General features: G+C 50.4%; 1 protein-coding gene and 2 non-coding genes across 3 annotated transcripts; all 3 read left to right on the top strand.

Moving 5' to 3' along the window:
- The first annotated feature begins 5912 nt into the window (after nucleotides 1-5912).
- Nucleotides 5913-9983, top strand: TPT1 (tumor protein, translationally-controlled 1). Its single transcript, XM_026108418.2, has 6 exons — nucleotides 5913-6068; nucleotides 6382-6455; nucleotides 6645-6835; nucleotides 7591-7696; nucleotides 8187-8303; nucleotides 9752-9983. Exons 1-6 carry the CDS (start codon nucleotides 6041-6043, stop codon nucleotides 9752-9754), a joined length of 519 nt encoding a protein of 172 aa, XP_025964203.1. The 5' UTR covers nucleotides 5913-6040; the 3' UTR covers nucleotides 9755-9983.
- On the top strand, nucleotides 9555-9686 carry LOC112988205 (small nucleolar RNA SNORA31). Its single transcript, XR_003260475.1, has one exon. It is a non-coding gene; the product is annotated as a small nucleolar RNA SNORA31 (small nucleolar RNA).
- A 729-nt stretch (nucleotides 9984-10712) lies between the features above and the next one.
- LOC112988206 (small nucleolar RNA SNORA31) lies at nucleotides 10713-10848 on the top strand. Its single transcript, XR_003260476.1, has one exon. It is a non-coding gene; the product is annotated as a small nucleolar RNA SNORA31 (small nucleolar RNA).
- Nucleotides 10849-18541: the final 7693 nt, after the last annotated feature.

Raw genomic sequence — 18541 nt, 5'->3', positions numbered from 1 at the left:
CAAAATAGATCTAAATTACAAATTTTGACTTGAGATCCCAAAGTCTCCAATGACTGACAGAGACAGGAAAGCTGGCTGTATTGTGGAACCTAAAACACCTCAAAGAGTCAAACAGGCAGCCTGGTTCTCTGAGGCCGGTTCCAACTGACCAGCAAGGAAGCAGGGCAGGCCAGGACAGCCAGGGCCAGGGCAGCCCCAAGACCAGAGCATCAGGCACCTCCCTGAGGACAGGAAAGGGCCAAGGCCAGAAGGGGCCAAGGCCGGGCCGAGAAGTCAGCCCATGGGTCAGGGTCTGGACTGGGCCTGGTGAGGGTAACAAGGGTCAAACACAGCCCCATGATGACTAAACACATCTGCAGTGACGGGGTCAGGATGAGGCCATGCCAGACAGTTTGCCTGCTGGTGGGGGTCCAGATCAGTGGGGCCTGTGGCTAGGGAGGGGCACTGCTGTGGCTCTGCTGGAACCGAAAAAAGGCACCATTAGGGGCTGCCAAATCCAGCTGCCTGGTGAAGGTGACACTGCTGCAGCTCCATGCACCCAAGTCTAACCAGTAGAGGGGCTGAGCATGTATTCCCCATAGGCACACACACACGTCTACAACACGTACATACATAGACACATGGCCAGTCACACAGATTGACACAGGCAGAAACACTCAGCACTCACATAAACACAAACAGCATCAACGGCCTCTCTGTTCCCCGCTCTGGCTGATCATGGTGAAGGTCTGTTAATGGGAAATATATATGTATATACAACGTGGATCCTGCCAGCAGGTGGGCTTAGACATACAATCCATCCAGCAACTGGCTCTTGGATGCCAGGTCTCCCCAGCTGCTGGTACCTGGGTTCATGAGCCCCGCAGCCCTACTCTGGTTGCTGGCACTCAGAGCCCCTTGCACACACCAACACATGCACAGACACACGCCCTGGGCATCCCTCCAGACATGCAGCGCCCCCGGATCCTTGCTGTCCCCACTTGCCTCCCATACAGAGACACACACACAAACAGGTCTCTCAAGCAGTTGGCCTGGACCCTCTAGTCCTTCTGGTAGCCATCTTCTCCAGCTGCCTCACTCACAGACACACATATATATCTGGCTCCCCGGATGCTTAACCTCCTCGCCAGCTACTCAAGCTTGATATTTGCTAGTGATCACAGCTGCTGTACGCACCCTCACTTGCACAGGCCCCTGTGGCCTGTGGTCTGACTCAGCTGCTGGCACTTCAGCCTCCACACACACTCAGGCAGACATGAAAGAGCCCCTCACCCAGGAAAATAGTTAGAAATTGAGTTTAATGAGAAGACAGGATGGACTGCACTGATCAGGCGCAGGGCATGGCCAGACAAGCGTACTGACTAGCAACCTTTCTACGCATGCCCGGCTCCTTTTATCCCTTTATCCTTCTATTTTTACACACTTGTTCCTCACCAAACCACCTTGATCCCTCCCTTTCCCCACCTTTGCTTTGGTTCCTCCCCAAAACACCCCATAATAAGTCTGGTGCAAACCCCAAATGCTCTCCCTCTGCATCCCACAGCAAGTCCCACACCTATAGGAGGTAACTCCGTCAGTGTGCAGGGTGGTCTGAAGAGCCACTCCCATCAACTCATGGTAATGGGTGTCCCCCTTCCCCAGCGCCTGGGGCTGATGCTCTCCTGGGACAGCCCTGGGAAGAGGTGGGTGGGGGTCTCCCGTGATGGGCCTGGGAGTAGCCAGCTAAGGGCGTTATTTGAGTTCCTTCCTGGCACTGTTCCCCTGCGCTGCTTTGTATGTGTGGAGGAAAGTTTATCACGTAACTTCGAGGCACACCTACAACCTCCCTGCTTGGGCAGGGACTGGGTGACGAGGCCTGAGCTGAAGGGGGGTCTATGGGCAGGGTATGGGTGGGAATCCCCAGTGATGCTGGTCAGGGCCATTAAGGCCCTGAAAGCGGCCTCCCCGCCCAGCCAGGTGTGTCCTCACACCTAACAGCGGCCTGGGCTCCAAAGGGACTTGCGGTAGAGGGACTGAATTGCTGTTGGCTGTCATGGGGCTACTTCAGGGGACCCAGGGACAGCGCAGGGACAGGGAACTGGGAGAGGGACATGGCTGGGGGGACTTGGATCCAGGTGAAGTTGGGGGGGTCTGGTAGCCCCTGGGAAGCAGAGGCAGAGGCTGGGCAGCCCTGGGGGTAAGGGAGGATGTTCAAGCTGCCCCTGGGGAATCCTGGAAGCCAGGTGGTCTCAGGAGGAATGAGCCAAGCCACCCTCAGGGAGCCCCAGAGGCTGGGTGGGCTTGTGGGGGGCCTGGGCCTGGGCAGGCATAGGGGCAAGGCCTGGCAGGGCCCCACTGCCGCTCCACAGTGTTTGAGGGGCAGCTGGCCAAACAGCATGCCCCGCTGCCTCTGACACAGGGATCAGAGAACAGCAGAAAGGCTGCGCCAGTGCATATTGAAAGCCAGTTTCAAGGCAAGGCACGAGAGCCCATACAGATCAGCTGACCTAAAAAGGTGCCGGGAAGTCCTAGTTCCTGGGGAGCTGAGACCACCTTATCACTGCTGACCCATGTCCAACATGAACGACCACAGGAAGGCTGCCTCTCCCCTGCATCCAAAAAATGATGTAAAATATTTTTATTACTACGTGACTTTCAAAGTCTCCTTGAAGGTTAGGGGAAGACACCGCACCTGTGCCTTACCTCACTGCCCAGCCTCGTTTCTCTTCCTCCTTCCTCACGTCTCAGCCATTTCCACATGCTGGACCTGACAGGACACTCAGCTGTAGGCAGGATCTCCTCCCTTCTCATACAGTTTAATGGGAGTTGCAATGATGGGCAGAAAACATACTGTTTACTTAGTGAAAGAATGGCAAACTACCAGCTGTCCTCTGCCATTTTAGTCCAAGGCACAAATAATTAGTTGAGCACACTCATATCTAGATACTTATATTTGACAGAAGTGAATAACACTGCGATAATCCATGACTAGCTGAGATGCATCTTCCTGAGAAAGGCTTGTGAGAATCCGCAGACTCATGCCTAGAAAGTGCTGCTGAAACGATATTAAAACCTCCAACTAGAAAAACAGATGACTTCCATCAGTCCATGGGGATTCACAAGTCTCCAAGGATGAGGTGTGCTGTCAAGAAAACCTGTCAAAACATTTAAATGTCAACTGGCATCTAAAATGCCCTCTGCTGCAGAGGAACCACCTTTTCAAAGAACCACGTTGGAATGTATTAGCCCTGACTCAGTGCAAGATATGCTTGAAGGAGCTACCTGCACAAAAAACAGTTGTAGAGCACTACATTTTTCTTCAAATTATGCTGTTTTCTGGGGAAAAAAAATTTTTAATGCATTTTCTAATCTATGCCATCACAAGGTATCTGTACATGCCATATAGTTATCTGTTAATATAGCATCCCAGGAAATTCTCAGCAACAGTACCTCAGGGAACTGCTTCTTGCAAAGCCTACACCAATTAAAATATATCCAAGATTAGTCCTGGGATTTATTCAGAGTTGTCTGAGTTTAAATCAGCTTTAAAAGCAACTCAGTTAAAGGGATGCAAAAACATCTCATGTCAACATTCTTAATTTCATTTAAAGCTTTTTAAACTTGATATTGATTTAGCTTAACTCCAAATCAAGTTAGTGGTCAGACAGGAGTTTTGACCTATTTAATTAACATATTTTAAAATAATATCTCCCATTTTACAGCTGCAACTCTAAATACAGAAAAGACCAAAAGGCAAAGCAACTCAAAGGGCCATCTACCTTACCAGTTGTGGCTAAGGGTTTCTGCCCTGATCCCAGTAAATGGAGTCAAGCACTGAATTTTTAAGAAGTTTCAATATTACCAGAAATATTCATTTTTCTAGAACACCTCTTCAAAATAAAACTAAATGAAGAAAATCTATGAACAGGATGTTTTTAGCTGCATATTACACTGCAGAGAAGAGGCCAAATATTCCCCTCTCACTCAACCCATGGTGGCAAGGCTTGTAAGAGGAGAGAACATCTTTTATCAGGCCAGCTGATACTGGGAAAAAAAGATATACTTTTGGGCAGAAACAGTCTTAAAAGTGAAACCTCATAGAGAACTATGCTAATAAATACAATTAGATTATGTAACCAGCTAGACAGTCTGAGAAAAAAAGGCCATTGTTATCTATAGAGCAAAGGAAGGGATCGCAGGGGAGAAGGAGATAAAACACTAGTTCCTCTGGCATATACAGAGACAGCAATGAGTAATTTACTGCCTGTGGGAGGGTGAGGGACAGGGAATTGTATCCTGTGTTCCAATATCACTATCCCCTCCATGATTCTTAGCATTCATTATGCATTTCGGGTCCCACAATGTCTCTTGAAGGTATTTTATCAATCTTCCCCAGGAATCAGGGTTCAAGGGAGGACTATATTTATTCCCAACTGTAACAGGCTGTTGTAGAAAGATATGTGGAAAGGGAAAAAAAAGTTACCTAGGATATTATTTTCTTTACTCTCCTCTGCTTTCATCTCAGCCCCCGATTGCTGGGCCTCTCCCTGATCACTGGAAATATAAGAGAAATGTACCTGATTTTCTTTCCTGCCCAAATCAGTCCTTCAGCAGGCATAGAAACGGTGCCTCTGAGCATACGCTACTCATTTTATCTGAAGAGCAATAAAGGAGGAGTCTCACAGCTTTGTCCGTTAAAAGATACAATTTGCCTGGAGGAGGCACAAGTCTCCACATGATGAATACATGTAATGCCCATAACTACAGGATATCAGGAGCTATTGTGTGTCCTGGCTCATCAGGAGAGGGGGAGCACACCAGCATTGCAACACTCATTACAGATGATGGAGATCATGGGGAGATACTCCGCAGGTGAGAAGGCAACAACGGGAAACGGGGTCAGGACAGCCGGTTCATACATTATCAGGCTGTTAAGAGCATGAACACAGCTGATGACACGGTGGCATGAGAACACCCTCGGCTGCTGTGGGAGATACAGACCAGCACTTCCTAAAAACGTCTGGGAAAGGCTCAAAGCATTTCTCCTCGAACAGCAAACTCGCATCAAGGGTAGGAATGAGATTCACACTGAGATGAATGAAAGAACAGCAAGAGGAAAAAGGCTACTGCTGCTGCACAGGTCTGCGAGTCAAAGCACAGGGAGCCCTACCACACTGATGAACCGTCTTCACCTCTCTATGCCTGGCTTTAGACATTGCATCAACAGGGTTTGTCCTGAAGTGCTGAAGCTGTCTTTTGCAGTGTTTATGTTGGTTGCTTACATATTTATGCAAAACAAATGGTGCATTTTGACGATTTGCTGGGTTCTTTATAGGACTACTTGCAATTTCCTCTCTCTCCCCAGCATACAGACACAAGTATCCTGTAGGGATGGTTCTGTTTACATGTGCAGGGAAGTGATTTATGCTAGCAGCAAACCTCCCATCTGCCAAAAGGTGCTGGCTACTTAAACGACTCTAATGGTGTAATTGTAGGGTTGGCACTTAAAATAAGCTGGCTGCTCTGAAAGGGAATTCCTTTATTCTCCAGCTGCCTGTGCGTGACAGCACCGGGAGGGGGGATGCGGGGAGTCTTCCTCAGCGCCAGGACGGAAAATAAAACGAGTTTCCCTGCAACTCCGCGACGCCCTTCCGGCAAGCCCTGTGCACCCCGCTCCCGCGGACTCCCCCTCGGAAGGTGCCCGGCCCCATGCAGCGGCAGCGCTGACGGGGGCAACCCCGACGGCTTCGCTTGCTCCACTCCCCCCGCCGCCCTCCGGCATAGCCGGCGCCCCCCGCCCAACGGCCGCGGCGGCCACGCGCGCGGGGCGCTACGCCGCGCCGCGCGCCCGCCCGCCGCGAGGAGGATGTGCGTGCGCGCGACGTCACAGCGTCGGGCTCGCGGAGGCGCGCCGCGGCTGATGACGCGGCGGGGACGTGCCCGCTATATGAGCTCCGCGAGGCGCTGACTCGGCCCTTTCCGCCTCGCTCCCGCCCGCTCTCGGGTCGCTGCGCAGAGATCAGCGCCGCCGCCGCCGCTCCCGCCGCCCAACGCCGCCGCCATGATCATCTACCGGGACTGCATCAGCCGTAAGGGCGGGGGCGCGGTTTGGCGGCGGGAGAGGGGCGGAACGGGGGCGCGGGGGGAGGGAAAGGCAGCTCGCCGGGGCCTGGGCCCGGCTGCCGGGCCTGGCGGAGCCGCGCATGTGCAGTGGGGGCTGCCGCGGGCGGGGGGGGGGTGGGAATGCAGGGAGCCGCGGCGCGGGGGGAGGGGGAGCACCTGGAGCGGAGCGCCGGGGCACGGAGCGGGGCACTGGCGGCCGGAAGACCCGAGCGCGGAGCGGGGCGCGGGGCCGTGGGCGGGCGTTGTCTGACACGGCGGCCGGCTGTGTTGTCCCCGCAGAGGACGAGATGTTCTCGGACATCTACAAGATCCGGGAGGTGGCGAACGGCCTGTGCCTGGAAGTGGAGGGGAAGGTGAGCGGTCGGCGGCGGGCTGGGCCGGGCGGGGCGGGCGGCGGGGCGCGGCCGGGGGCGCCGGGGGCTGCGGCCGGGCTCTGCTGTGGCTCTGACTTGGCGCCCCGCTGCCAGGCCGTAGCGGCGTAGGAGCAGTCGCGGGAAGATTCTGGGCAGAGCCTTTAAGTTTTTTGATGTCTCTGAATCTAGATGGTCACCAGGACAGAGGGTCAAATTGATGACTCTCTAATTGGTGGCAATGCCTCTGCTGAAGGTCCTGAGGGAGATGGAACAGAAGCTACGGTCATAACTGGTGTTGATATAGTAATAAACCACCACCTGCAGGAAACCAGCTTTACAAAAGAGTCCTACAAGAAGTACATCAAGGACTACATGAAAGCGTAAGTACCAGTAGGTTTTTTTTTGCTTTTCCTTTAAACCAGGTTGCAAAACTTTTAGACAGTCAAGATTTTAACAACATCTACTAGGAGTAAAGTTCACCAATGCTGTTAGTTGTGAGGCAAGTGCCAAACTGGCTGTGAACTTCAGGAATGTCTTAATACTTGGCAAAACTGGAGCAGTAAAGAACTGATATTGAGATATCTAAGTTTATCTTGGCTGAATTACAGTACAGGACTTGCTCATGTGCTTTGGATATTATTTGTAACCTGCCTGTTGTCTTTCTCATTCCTTGATGTCAGATCCTCACATGGAGAGGGATAGGGTGGCAAGAAAAGTTTCCAGAAACTTGCCTAACTTGTTGCTTTAAATGGCTGGGGTAATGTGTATGAGTGACTCTTTTGGCTAACTCAAAGCAGAACTTCTAGTGCTCACCTTTCATTTAGAGTGAGGTGAAGATACCTTCTTTGTGACGTTGATGATCAGTACTCTTGCTGCTGTGGAAATGACTTGTTAACATCTGTCTAGCACTAACCTAAACGTAAAATGAGCCTGATGCAAGTGGCAGAGCCTGATCTGCTAACTCTCTAGCAAGGCAAAGTTAAAATTTTGGTGGCTCTTAGAGGACGAGGGAAGCATAGCCAAACTGAACAGTTTCTCTGCTAGTGACTTTATTTCTGGTATGAAATGATGCTGCGCAGTGAAGTTAACAGGCTAGATGTTTTCAAAGAAAAAAAAAATCTTTTTCTTCTCCTAGAATCAAAGCCAGACTTGAGGAACATAAGCCAGAGAGAGTAAAGCCTTTCATGACAGGGGCTGCAGAACAAATCAAACACATCCTTGCTAACTTCAAAAACTACCAGGTAAAGAAACTTATGTTCACTTAGAGCAGTATTGCAGTGATACAAGCTGAAATTGGATTAGTTGCTGAGCTAGTTTGTTGACTTCTGAGGGCTCCTGTTGTAAGGAAATCTAATGTACCCTTCTCTTAGAGTATCAGAGCACTGAGAGATAGGGAGGGAGAAATACTGAATGGCTTAGAGGCTTGTGAATCTGCAGTTAGCTTTCAACACTGCTTTGTAGTTTATCAGCATTTAGGAAATGTGGAGTTACAAAGACTTGACAGGCAGATCACTTAGGCCATGGCTCTGTCTTTGCTGCTGCTTACAGCAATGTGGTCATGTTACTTGGTGCTGAAGTAGACTTGAGGCTACAAGTTGCAGAAGGCAAAATCCCTGCAGCTGGTCAGGGAGACTCTTAAACTGAACTGGGAGATGTAGTAGCCTCTGTGTATGATGGGCACTGTCTCCTGTAATAGCTCATCGAATGTCTCAGTAATGCATTTCTTTGAAGTTCTTTGTAGGTGAGAACATGAATCCAGATGGTATGGTGGCTCTCCTGGATTTCCGTGAGGATGGTGTGACCCCATATATGATCTTCTTTAAGGATGGCTTAGAAATAGAGAAATGTGTAAGTACTGACCTAAATCAAAGGAATGTGCTTAACCACGTGGTTAGCTTTTTCAACTCATCACTTGTTATACTATGTTCCTGTTTAAATTTTAAAGTAGCTATCAGTTTAAAAACTCAAAGTTTATGTGAGTACAGCCTAATTGCTGCTGTATATTATGCAAAGTGGCTGAAACTTCTCTTCTGTACTACAGAATCATATTAAAGGGGGACATATTTTCACTGCAGTGATTTATAATGTGTTCATAGCGAAGAAATGTAGAAAGAGCTGCCTTGGTGAGATGTGTGTCTCTAAACTAACAGCTTAAAACCATTACCAATTACAGTGTCCTCTGAAATGGAGCACTTCTACTTTGGATTCCTCTTGTGTAGGTTAATTATGGAGCACCTTAAGTGATGGTGTTCCATCCTCTTTCACTTAATCTGATGGCCTTATTTTGTTATGCAAGAACTGTCTGTTTAAATATTGCCCTAAATTTGAGAACACAGAATAAGGTTAAGTACTCAGTCACATATCACTATCTGGAAGCTCCAACTGTCTGAGCTCCAGCAGCTCTTGTCTGCTTTCTCTTAATTATTCTGGATTTGAATGTGGTTACAATGAAATGCTATTCAGATCTTGAATACTTTACTGTATTTTGAGAGCTGTATGATTCACTGGTGACTAGCAGTGTGGGATCACCAATCCTGCCTTGCCCAGTTATTGCAGACTTATGAAGCCTGTTTATAGCCAGCTAAATTTATCTGTAAAGCCTCTTATAAGCTTTTTGGTATGCAAGTCATCTAAAGATGAACCAACTTCTAGTTTGACACAATAAGCCACTAGAGGAACATAATTTTATTGGCAAAAATAGGCATACCAGCTCCTGCAGCCTGACTTAAGTGGGATGTCTGTCATGGTCCCTAGAACAGGCAGTAACCTGGAAGCATTTCCTCTGAGCAGAAGCTTGTGTGCATCTCATACTTGGGCAGACCTTTTGGATGTGTAATTAAGATAAACACATTTACTTTTGGATGAGTTAAAAGATTAGCAGCAGGTCATTCTGGTGGAAAAAACTGTTGCAGCTTCTTGATACAACTCTTGTAAGAGGCAGCACATATGTTATAAGCTTTAATACTTGTTTAGGACATGCTCTTATCTTCAAGAGGAAATCTGAAACTTGGTGTGTCAAGCAAGAGGGATGTGGATGAGCATTCTGTCTGGCTTGATCAAAGGCTGATGTTAGTTGTTCTGCATGGTCATAAAAGTGCTCAGCATCCCCTGATAGACCATGAGCAATTTTCTTGTTGCTCTCTGGTTTGCACTGAGATGCAAAAATAACTTCCTTGTGCTTTCTGCCTGCCTGACTGTGTGGCAGCTCAGATTGAATTAGGGAACACACAAGTAAGTTACAGAAGCTCACAGTGATTGTCCTGATCTCCAACTAACAGTTGCTACTCTTGTTACAGTAACGAATCAAACAGTATGATTTTTGGATCACCTGTCTTCATAGCTGGCTGCTGTTTCTTCTTCATCAGCACAACACCAGGACTCAGCAATGTCTAACAACTGGACTGATGTCATCTTGAGCTTTATTCACTTATTTTGACCCTGATTTGGAGTGGAGGCATTGTTTTAAAAAGAAAACAAAACCAAGCATCTGTCATGTAGGTTGTCTAAAATAAAACTCATTTAAACCCATTTTAGGTGATGCCTCTTGGTCTAGTGTGTTTCTTAAGGTGACTTTACAGGACAGGTTGCAGCAAGATCTTTATCCAAGGATCTGATACTGTCAATAGTATAGCCTGGTCCTAGGTCACTACAACTTGACTGTCTTCAGATAGACTTCACGCAGTTTCTACCTGTGGCATTGGAGTGCAAGAGCAGGCTGAGGTGAATAAGGCAAAGCTCCAAGAAATGTCATCATAATGAAGTGGACCTTCTTCATCTCTCACGATTGTACAGAGACTTCTCTCTCTGGAAGAGATACCAAAATTAATAAAAAAACCAAAATGGAGTATGTGCTATTCAAGCTGAGTGCTGGCTGAGCTTCTTTATCATACAAGGATATTTGAGTCTGTCCTCATAGTATGGCTTCATCAATCATCCTACCCTAATTTTGGAGCAAGAGTCCAGCGCCAGCACTCTCTGCCTCTGAGCACAGGTAGTGGGAACATGGTGGGGGGAATTACTAGGTTTTCCACCACTTATACCACTTAGCCTGGCTGTGGTACTAGTTCCTTTGTATTTGGCAGGTATTTAAGAGCGGATTAAATAGGCCTCATTCAAGTTAATGGGATTTTGAGTTTCTTTCCTTCGTTTTCAGGGAGAGAAATGGCTGAAGAGCATAGAGCTCTCCTAGGATTATTACTTCTATAGAAAGGGCATGTCTGGATAACTTGCCCTTCCTGCTGTGTTCCCCACTCAGAAATGCATCTGTTTGACAGACCTGGAGCAAATGTCCATTGCTTTCCTGGTTCTTACAGAGATGCAACAGTAATGGGTTCCTTGCGCTTTCTACCTGTCTGGTCTTGTGGCAGCCTGGATTGAATAAAGGAATACAAATGCTTTCCTGTAGCCCAGATTAGGAAAAGGAGGGCTTATGGTGCTGTGATACTTGACAGTAAGATTCTGCCTGCCTGCCCAGAGCAAAACTGGGCTTATTTAAGGGGCATTGCACTAGACTGGAAGTCATGAACTATTATTTCCTATGACAGTGGTAGTGCTATAGGAGCTGTAGCTCTCTAAAATGGGAGGGCATGACCCACTCATTAGCTGTTGGTCTATGAGGCCTCAAGCCTTGACCTTGAGTGGATTTGTAGCATCTTGTCTGGCCTGTGTCAGACTTCTGCCCCTGCCAGAGGGTTGAGGTAGAGGTAGGTTGCTGCAGGGGTAAGATAGACTGGAGGCAGCAGGCTGGGAGGAGTGAGATACTGTCTGTGGAGGTGGGAGCGGAGTGTGCTCAGAACAGTTATCTCTGAGGTTACCATCTGTTTTAAACACACCCTCCTTTAGTTTTGTGAGAACTTAATTTACATATGTATTTCTTTTAGCTTTCACAAGAAAGGGTCTTGAGTCAGCTGTACTTCCGGCCATGATAGTATTTTGGTGTAACCTTCTGTGCAACGCGGATGAAAGCCTCCTCCTGTCCAGATGCAGCTGAAAGGCAGTGGGGAGGCATGCTCAACGTCCGGATAAATTCACTGTGAGCCAGTTCTCAGTCCCCTTGCAGAGGGTTGGTTTAACCAAGCCAGGTGATAAGGATGTTACTCTACCTCTCCCATTGCACCTCAGTTAGAAACTGGTAGCTTTAAAGGATGGCGAGAGTAAGCACTCACTCAGTTTGTGAGACTCGCTTCTCGCCAGAGTAAGTCAGTGTGGGCAGAGCAGTGTTTGTGTAGCTGTGTGGCCCCCGAGTTAGCTGTGTGGTGCCACGTGTCCTGCAGCTAATACTGCTGGCTCCCATTGCCACCGAATCGAAGTGCTTAAAACTGCAGAGCTGGGAAGTGGGACTGAAAGCAGCTTCCCTCCCCCTTACCTGGCTGCTTGGCTAGTTACACTGGGGCTACAAGACTTAGGCAAGGCTTGAGGCATGAGCCTGGAGAAAATGAGCGTGGCAGCTGCATGCAAATGGAGCAGGGGCTGCTTTGAGAAGCAGGCGCTTTATAGCATGTTGAATGCAGCCTTCCTACTGGGTTAAATGGCTTACGGGAACCTGTGTGCCAGCTTATCTGTTTGCACTTCAGTCTCATTGGAATATTTAATTGATATATAAACATGCCTAAGGAGCAGGTTAAAAGATCTTATGAATCTTATACGCTCTGCTGTGTGGCAGAGCATCTGATGAAAGTCTTTTAGCTATGATACCCTGTTTTGGTTAGAGCCTGTTGTGGGAAAGCGTGTGTCTCTCCAGCAGGCTGAGAGAGAAGTGGTTTTCCTGTTGGCTGCACCATGCTTGCCAAAATGCGAGGCTGGCTGCGATCTCTGGGGGAAAAGGGCAAGTCGTGCTGTTCTGTGGTGCCAAGGCCACAAGTCTCGAGGGAGGAGAGGTTAAATGCTTCTTTATCATGGGAAACGCTCTGCCAGCACCAAGGCAATGGTCTCGCTTAGCTGCTCTGCCCCTTAATGGAAGGCGAAGGAAAACCAGGCTGCTGTTCCTGGTGTTAAATAGAAGAGTCGCTGCAGGCTTTTAAGTGGGAGGTCAGTTGTCAATAAACGCACTTACAAACTGTGCGTGATGCTAGCTGGGTTAGCAAGCAGCATGTACAGCCAGGTGTCCCAGTCCTTCCTCTGCCTCTTCACTCTCCTCTGCAGTGCAGCTCTCTTTTCTTCAGATCATGCAGCTATTTCTGGGGCTAAGAGGCTCAAATGATTCGGTAAGCGAAGAGTTTACACTAGCGTAGCACCGCAGCTTTGGAGCTACCGAACTGATAAAAATCCTCAGTCATAACAAATCACGGCGGTGTTGCTTAAATATAGGCCAAACTGAAGGACAGCTTAAAAACATGCCCGTGTCTTATTTTAAAACATGTGCTGGTTGGGCCCGTATCTCACATTCCTGGGCAGATGTTTTCTGCGGCTAGAAGGGCTCTGGTGCTGGGGAAGGATTCAAGTAGCTTTTGTCCTGAGCCTCAAGGAGCGGGTAAAGTGGCTCGGTGAAAATCCCCTCTGGTTGCCACAGCTCAGTTTCAGGCCCTGCGCGCTGGCGGGGTTGGAAGAGCGCTCGTGCCCCTCTTGCCCTCGGTCATGCGAGAGCCGGCTGGTTGCAGCAGAGGGAGGGCTTGTTGGTAAGGGAAAAAAGAAGGAAAGGGAAAAAATAAGTCCTCCCTCTTTTGTTTCGTACTTTTCGTGCTTATGCATGTGATGTGTCGGGGCCATAGGACGAAACAACTTTGGTGGGCGCAGGTCCTGTGTGGCCTTACCTCCCCACTGCCTCCTTCCCGGCTGTCTTCCTCTGAGAGGTTTTGCCACTCCGGCTGGTCTTCCTCCCCACGGCTTGGCCCTCCACAAATCCACCTGTTTTCACCCTTGCAAAGCTCTCCCCTCTAGCCCGCAGCAGTTGGTGCTGGGTGGTTCGGCAGGCTAAAAGCCAAGTGCTAGTGAGAAATCCCATCTCCCGCAGGGCAGTGGACGTGCTCTTAAAATCCGCAAGCCGCAGCAGCTGTTTCTTGCTCCTCTGCCGGCCCATTTTGAGGAGCAAATGCCCCAGCTCGCAGCTGTTTCTGTAACGCAGGGAGCATTTGGCGTCCTGTTGAGAAAAGCTGATGGGGCCACAAAAGCCCGATGCCCCCATCAGCCCCCGTAGGTACCCAGCTGCGTGAGCTCGAGTGTAGGGGATTATTTTATTTTATTTTATTTTTTTCCACATGACTCAGGCAGGACTTATAAGCCTAGGACATGGTTGTTGCCAGAGAAGGAAAATTTGATTTTTTTTTTTTAAAGGGGAGGAAACATAAAAAAGCCACAACTTGCTCCGCTCCCCTTAGTAAGTCACTGATAGTTGAGTTGTGTCAGGCTGGCTCGTTGCCGTTCTGGCAGTGTTTTTAATGCTAGCTATCTAGGGAGGTTGCATTTTTTAAAAAGCAATAACATCGTCTGCATCAAGACTCCTCAGCTTTCTTGCATTGCTATTGATCACTTTTAGAGCAGGTGAGAGGACTCCCTCTGCTCCCATCAGCCTCCCTGTGCACTTTGGCTCTGCAGCCAGTTCCCCTGGGATGTGTCTGCAATTGTAAACCGGGATGTTTAATCCTGCACCAGTCAGCAAATAAATCTCCACGTTGCCGTGAGCCCGCAGCAGGAGAGCGGCACTTCAACCCTGCGTTCATTTAGCTCGGAGACAAATGTCGCAGTAGGAAGGAAAAAAAGAACTAGCCAAGCCTGGACATCTTTGCCATAAAACGCCCCAAAATCCATTGCCGGGAGCGGAAACCTGCTGAATAGTGGTTCCTGCTCCAGTGATTTCATTTTCTCTTGCTTTGCCCTCGACAGACCTCCTGCAAATCTGCTCCCCTGGGCAAGCCAGGCTGGCTGCGGGTGTCTCCGGGCAGCACCTGCAGTGGCGTCACCCAGGAAGACCCCAGGAAAAGGGGTTTCGCCCCATTTCTCGCCTACTCGCATCAGAGAGATGGCATCTGAGCACAGAGGGGTATTGCAGGCTATGTAGTTTTGGGAAAGACACGGAGGAGGAGATCTCCGATGCTGTTTGGAGGGGCCTGGAGAGCCCCCGCCACCCTCCTGCCTGCAGCCACAAATAGCCCCTTCCCAGGGCTATTCTCAGCTGGGACGTGGGACAAGGCTCCTGGGAATCCATACTTGGGTTTACATGAGCCCCTCTAGGGAAAAAAAAAAAAAAAAAAAAAAAGGACCTTAAATTAGAGGTGTGAAGCCCAAGGCATGGCTGGCTTTGCAGGTCGGGAACGGGGCCAGCAGCCGGACATGGCGGCGCTGTCGCCAGCTGCCTGGGAAGCAGCAGTAACACCCCAAAAACGTGCTGCTGGGCGACCAGCTCTGAGCAGAGCAAGGCTTTGGGCTTCTCTCTGCTACCTGCTTTCCTCCCCTTTGAAGCAAAAGGGACCAGATTTTAAAACAGCCCCCCCCCCCTTTTTTTTTAAGCACAATTCCCACACAGATATGGATATTGTGCAGGTCAGGAATGCATCGCCCAGGTCTTAGGCTAAAAACTCAAACCAAGCACAAGGCCTCTGAAATTATTTACTGTTTCTCACTTTGATTGCATAACCATCTCTCCCACTGGCTTGGGATGGGTTGCGGGATGCCGCCTGTGGCGTTCGTCTGCCCTGCGGTAAAGAAATCCCAGTGAACTGCAGCGTCCCCGGACAGGCTGGGAGCAAAAATCATCACAGCGTCATGAGACATTTTAACACACCCAGTCTCAGCTTTTTCCTTCCCTCATGGAAATCAACTGCATCTCCAGGCAGGAGATCTCCGCCAGGTCCCCATTTCACCTGCGCTAGGTCTTCAACGCCGTTGCCTGCATTGCAGCGGCCTGGGCTGGTTGGTGCCCCAAAGGCCACCGGTGGAGCCACCTGCCCAGCGCTCGGCTCGCGGGGCCTCTGTCCTCGTCCCCTGCTGCTGCGGATGTTCAGCGCAGCCCCGCTGCTCCCATTCAGCTCATTTTATCAGCTGCTCCGAGAGATGTTGCCTAGCAGCGACCTGGCGGAGGCCCAGCTGGCTTGGAGGGAGGATTCTCCCTTGCTTCTTTTGTCACTTCAAATCAGCTCTTTGCCCCTGCCTACTCCTTCGTACTGGGTTATCTCATTGCCTTGCAGCTGCTGAAAGCATCGGTAAAGTTGCAAGGGCAGCAGATCGCTACGTTCCCCGCATTGCCCTGGTAAAGCAGTCTCGAGGCCTCCTTGCCCGGTTTTGTGTCTGAACCACCCACGCGATGGCGGTGACGCACGGGGAGCCCCTCGCCTCAAGGCATCGCCTGGTTCTGCGCTACTCGACCGCAGCAGGCAAACACCGCTCACCGCTGCCTCCCTCGTGCCCTGGGTTGCCCGCTTCCCTGTTCAAGTCCCACTCTGAAGAATGCGCTTCGGCTTCAGAGGTGAAACCTTCGTAATGGGTTGCGGGTGGAAAGAAATGGCGGTTCACTTCCCTTTGTGACCGAAAGCCAAATATTGCAATTTCCCCTCGCTCCTATTTATTTGCCTCCGATTGCAAACACGCCAGCTGCAAAAGCAGAAGCAGCTGCAGGTCCCTATCCGACATGGTCAGAATCAGACATCTCCTCTCTCAGCAGGCTGGGCTCACCCACAGGATGTATTTTGGCTTTTAGGACCAGTATGATCAGCACCAAGCTTGTGCTAGGGTTTGCTGAACTGGGATGGAGAGCAGGGTGGCTCCAAGTTCAGCTGAGGGTGTTTAGCTTGCTCATCATGCGAGAGCCAAGTGTGGTTAGTTGAAATGATTCTGAATATCACCTGTGTTCATCTACCCTTGTGTCTTACGGGTGTCTGGTCTTTCCCATCCTAAGGAACATACAAATTCCCTGCTTGAAAATGGGATGAACTCAAACATTTTTGAGATTCTTAGTTAACAAGCGCTTGGATAAGGAGACCTTCCCCTCTCCCCAGCAGAGCCATAACCCACACTGTGGTAAGAGATGGAGGTGGAAATCTTTGACCCACTTGAGCCAGACAAGAGGTCTGAGCCCTCGGACACCACTGCTGCACCGGGTGCTGGAGCATCGGCAGCCGAGGCCTTCTGGGGAGGGCCGTGTTCAAGGTTTCCTGCTGGAGTTCATCATCTTCATGTGAAAATCAGCACCCCTGGAGAAAGGCTGACCCCATGGCCTGGTAGTTAGTACGGTCAATCTTTCTTCCAAGAGCTGGAATCAGGACCTCCTCATGCGAAGTTTTTGATATAAATAAAACAATTCCCACCAGAGAGATGGACAGAACTCAGTCCCAGCACCCCAGTAGATGAGGGCAGGCACTGAGGAGCTCAAAGAAGACCAAGGTTGACCTGGCCCATGAACTCTGCTTTGCCTCCCCAGCTGCACATCTGGAGCCAGCGAGCGCTGGGAGAAGCTGCAGTGGAAAGTGGATGGTGAGCGTGGGGGGGTAGGGTCCCCCCTCTTCTGACCAGTTCAACCCTTGTCCGAGTGGGATGGACATCAGCTAATAACAGCATCTTCTCACGAAAGCCAGGCCTGCCCTGGAGGTGCTGTTAGGCCACGGGAGTGAGAAATGTGGTGGGTTGCACCCAAGCGAGGGCAGAGCAATCCTCCAGGTGAGTCTGGGGAAATGCTCAGCTCCATGAATGCACCGGTGAGCAAAATGGTTCGTTAGGAGTTAATTAATACAGTGAGTAATGAAAACGCCATCTCAGCGAAGGGATGTGCGAGCGGGGGTCACAACGGAGACACGCGAGAGGCGCGTTGGGCTGGAGCCAGCTCCAGGCGGCTGGGGAAGATGCGCCGTGGCTGGCTCGGAGCCCGGCAGGGAGCGCCTGCCGCTGGGGCCACCGTGGCGTGAGCGCGGCTCCTGCCCCGAGCGACCACGCTCGCCTTTCCGCGACAAACCTCGGTGTCGGCTGTGCGGTTCTCGCAGACGCGGGACTTGCTCCCGGCCCGCTGCTAACAGTCACCCGCCGCTGCCTGGGAGGCGACAGCAGAGAAAGGCTCATGTGCAGACCCGCGGGTCCACCAGGTCTGTAAGGGAAGGGAAAGGAGCGAAGCAGCACTGGCAGCAGCTTGTGGAGGACGTTTAGGCTTTTTCAGGCTCAGATCCACCCACCCCCTTCCCACTTAGCAGCAGCCGTCTCCAGGCGCTTCTCTTTCCAGCTGCTTCCAGCCCACCGGCGTTAGGGATTTCTGTACTGGCGTAGCCGTATCACTGTCACCTTACACCAGCTCATGCCCTCACCTGTACAGACTGGGCATTTACGACGACAAAGCTATTTTGGTGCAAAACCCTTCATCAGCAGCAAATTCCTGTATTAAAGCCGTCTAATACAATTAGCCCCATTCCCCTGGGGAGAGGTTGCTTGCTGAGCTAACGCCAGCATTGAAACAGCGGCTCGAGCTTTCCAACACCTGCCCGCTCCCAGGCTGCGCGGTGGAGCGCGGCTGCTGCTATCTTGGTGATACCTAGGGCACGTTTCTGCGCATGCAGTCCCCGTGCCTGCGACACCATCCCGATCCACGGGACTCCCCGGTGATACCCCACTGTGCACCACGCCATGGCGAAGAGCTCCCCTCGCTCCCCTCTGCTACCGCACGTCGCTCGCAGTCACCGCGCATAACGTTTCTGACGACTGAACGAACTGCCCGATAGGGAGAAGTAACATCAGAGAGTAGATGCACTTTTAATTTCGTTTAATGGCATTTAGCACACCGAAACGACTTCTCCTAGCACCTATGGGACCTGCTCGCGGACCAGTGTTTTGACCGCTAATATTAAAGAACATCTGCGCTAGCAAAGAGCTGGGCAGCGAGCAGAGACAGCAGCAGCACATGGGAAGACCAGCAGGGAATCAGTCTTCATCACTGCTATGAGTTCATACTTTAAATCAATCAAATTGCGGAGGCTGAGGAATCAGAAATGAACGCCTACAAGCCTCCTCATCCTCTCTCTCAGCAGATGGCAATCCTGTTAATAGCCCTTGTGGGAGGTCCCCTTGCAGAACAAGCGGAGCAGAACTAGATTTTTGCTGGTTATTACGTGCTGGATCCAAATGAAGTTGCTCTGAATGCTACATATTTATCACAGCCTAGCCTGAAGTTGGGCCAG

Source organism: Dromaius novaehollandiae, chromosome 1, assembly GCF_036370855.1.
Source record: "Dromaius novaehollandiae isolate bDroNov1 chromosome 1, bDroNov1.hap1, whole genome shotgun sequence".
NCBI classification, from domain to species: domain Eukaryota; kingdom Metazoa; phylum Chordata; class Aves; order Casuariiformes; family Dromaiidae; genus Dromaius; species Dromaius novaehollandiae.
The sequence above is the reverse complement of the archived record's forward strand: the minus strand, read 5'-3'. Positions and strand labels throughout refer to the sequence as shown.

Bases quoted from the DNA above. Each gene is read 5' to 3' on its own strand.
- TPT1 (XM_026108418.2), top strand. From the start codon at position 6,041: ATGATCATCTACCGGGACTGCATCAGCC. The intron at 6,836-7,590 runs GTAAGTACCAGT...TTCTTCTCCTAG, and splicing joins ATCAAGGACTACATGAAAGC to AATCAAAGCCAGACTTGAGG. The intron at 7,697-8,186 runs GTAAAGAAACTT...ATTTCTTTGAAG, and splicing joins CTAACTTCAAAAACTACCAG to TTCTTTGTAGGTGAGAACAT.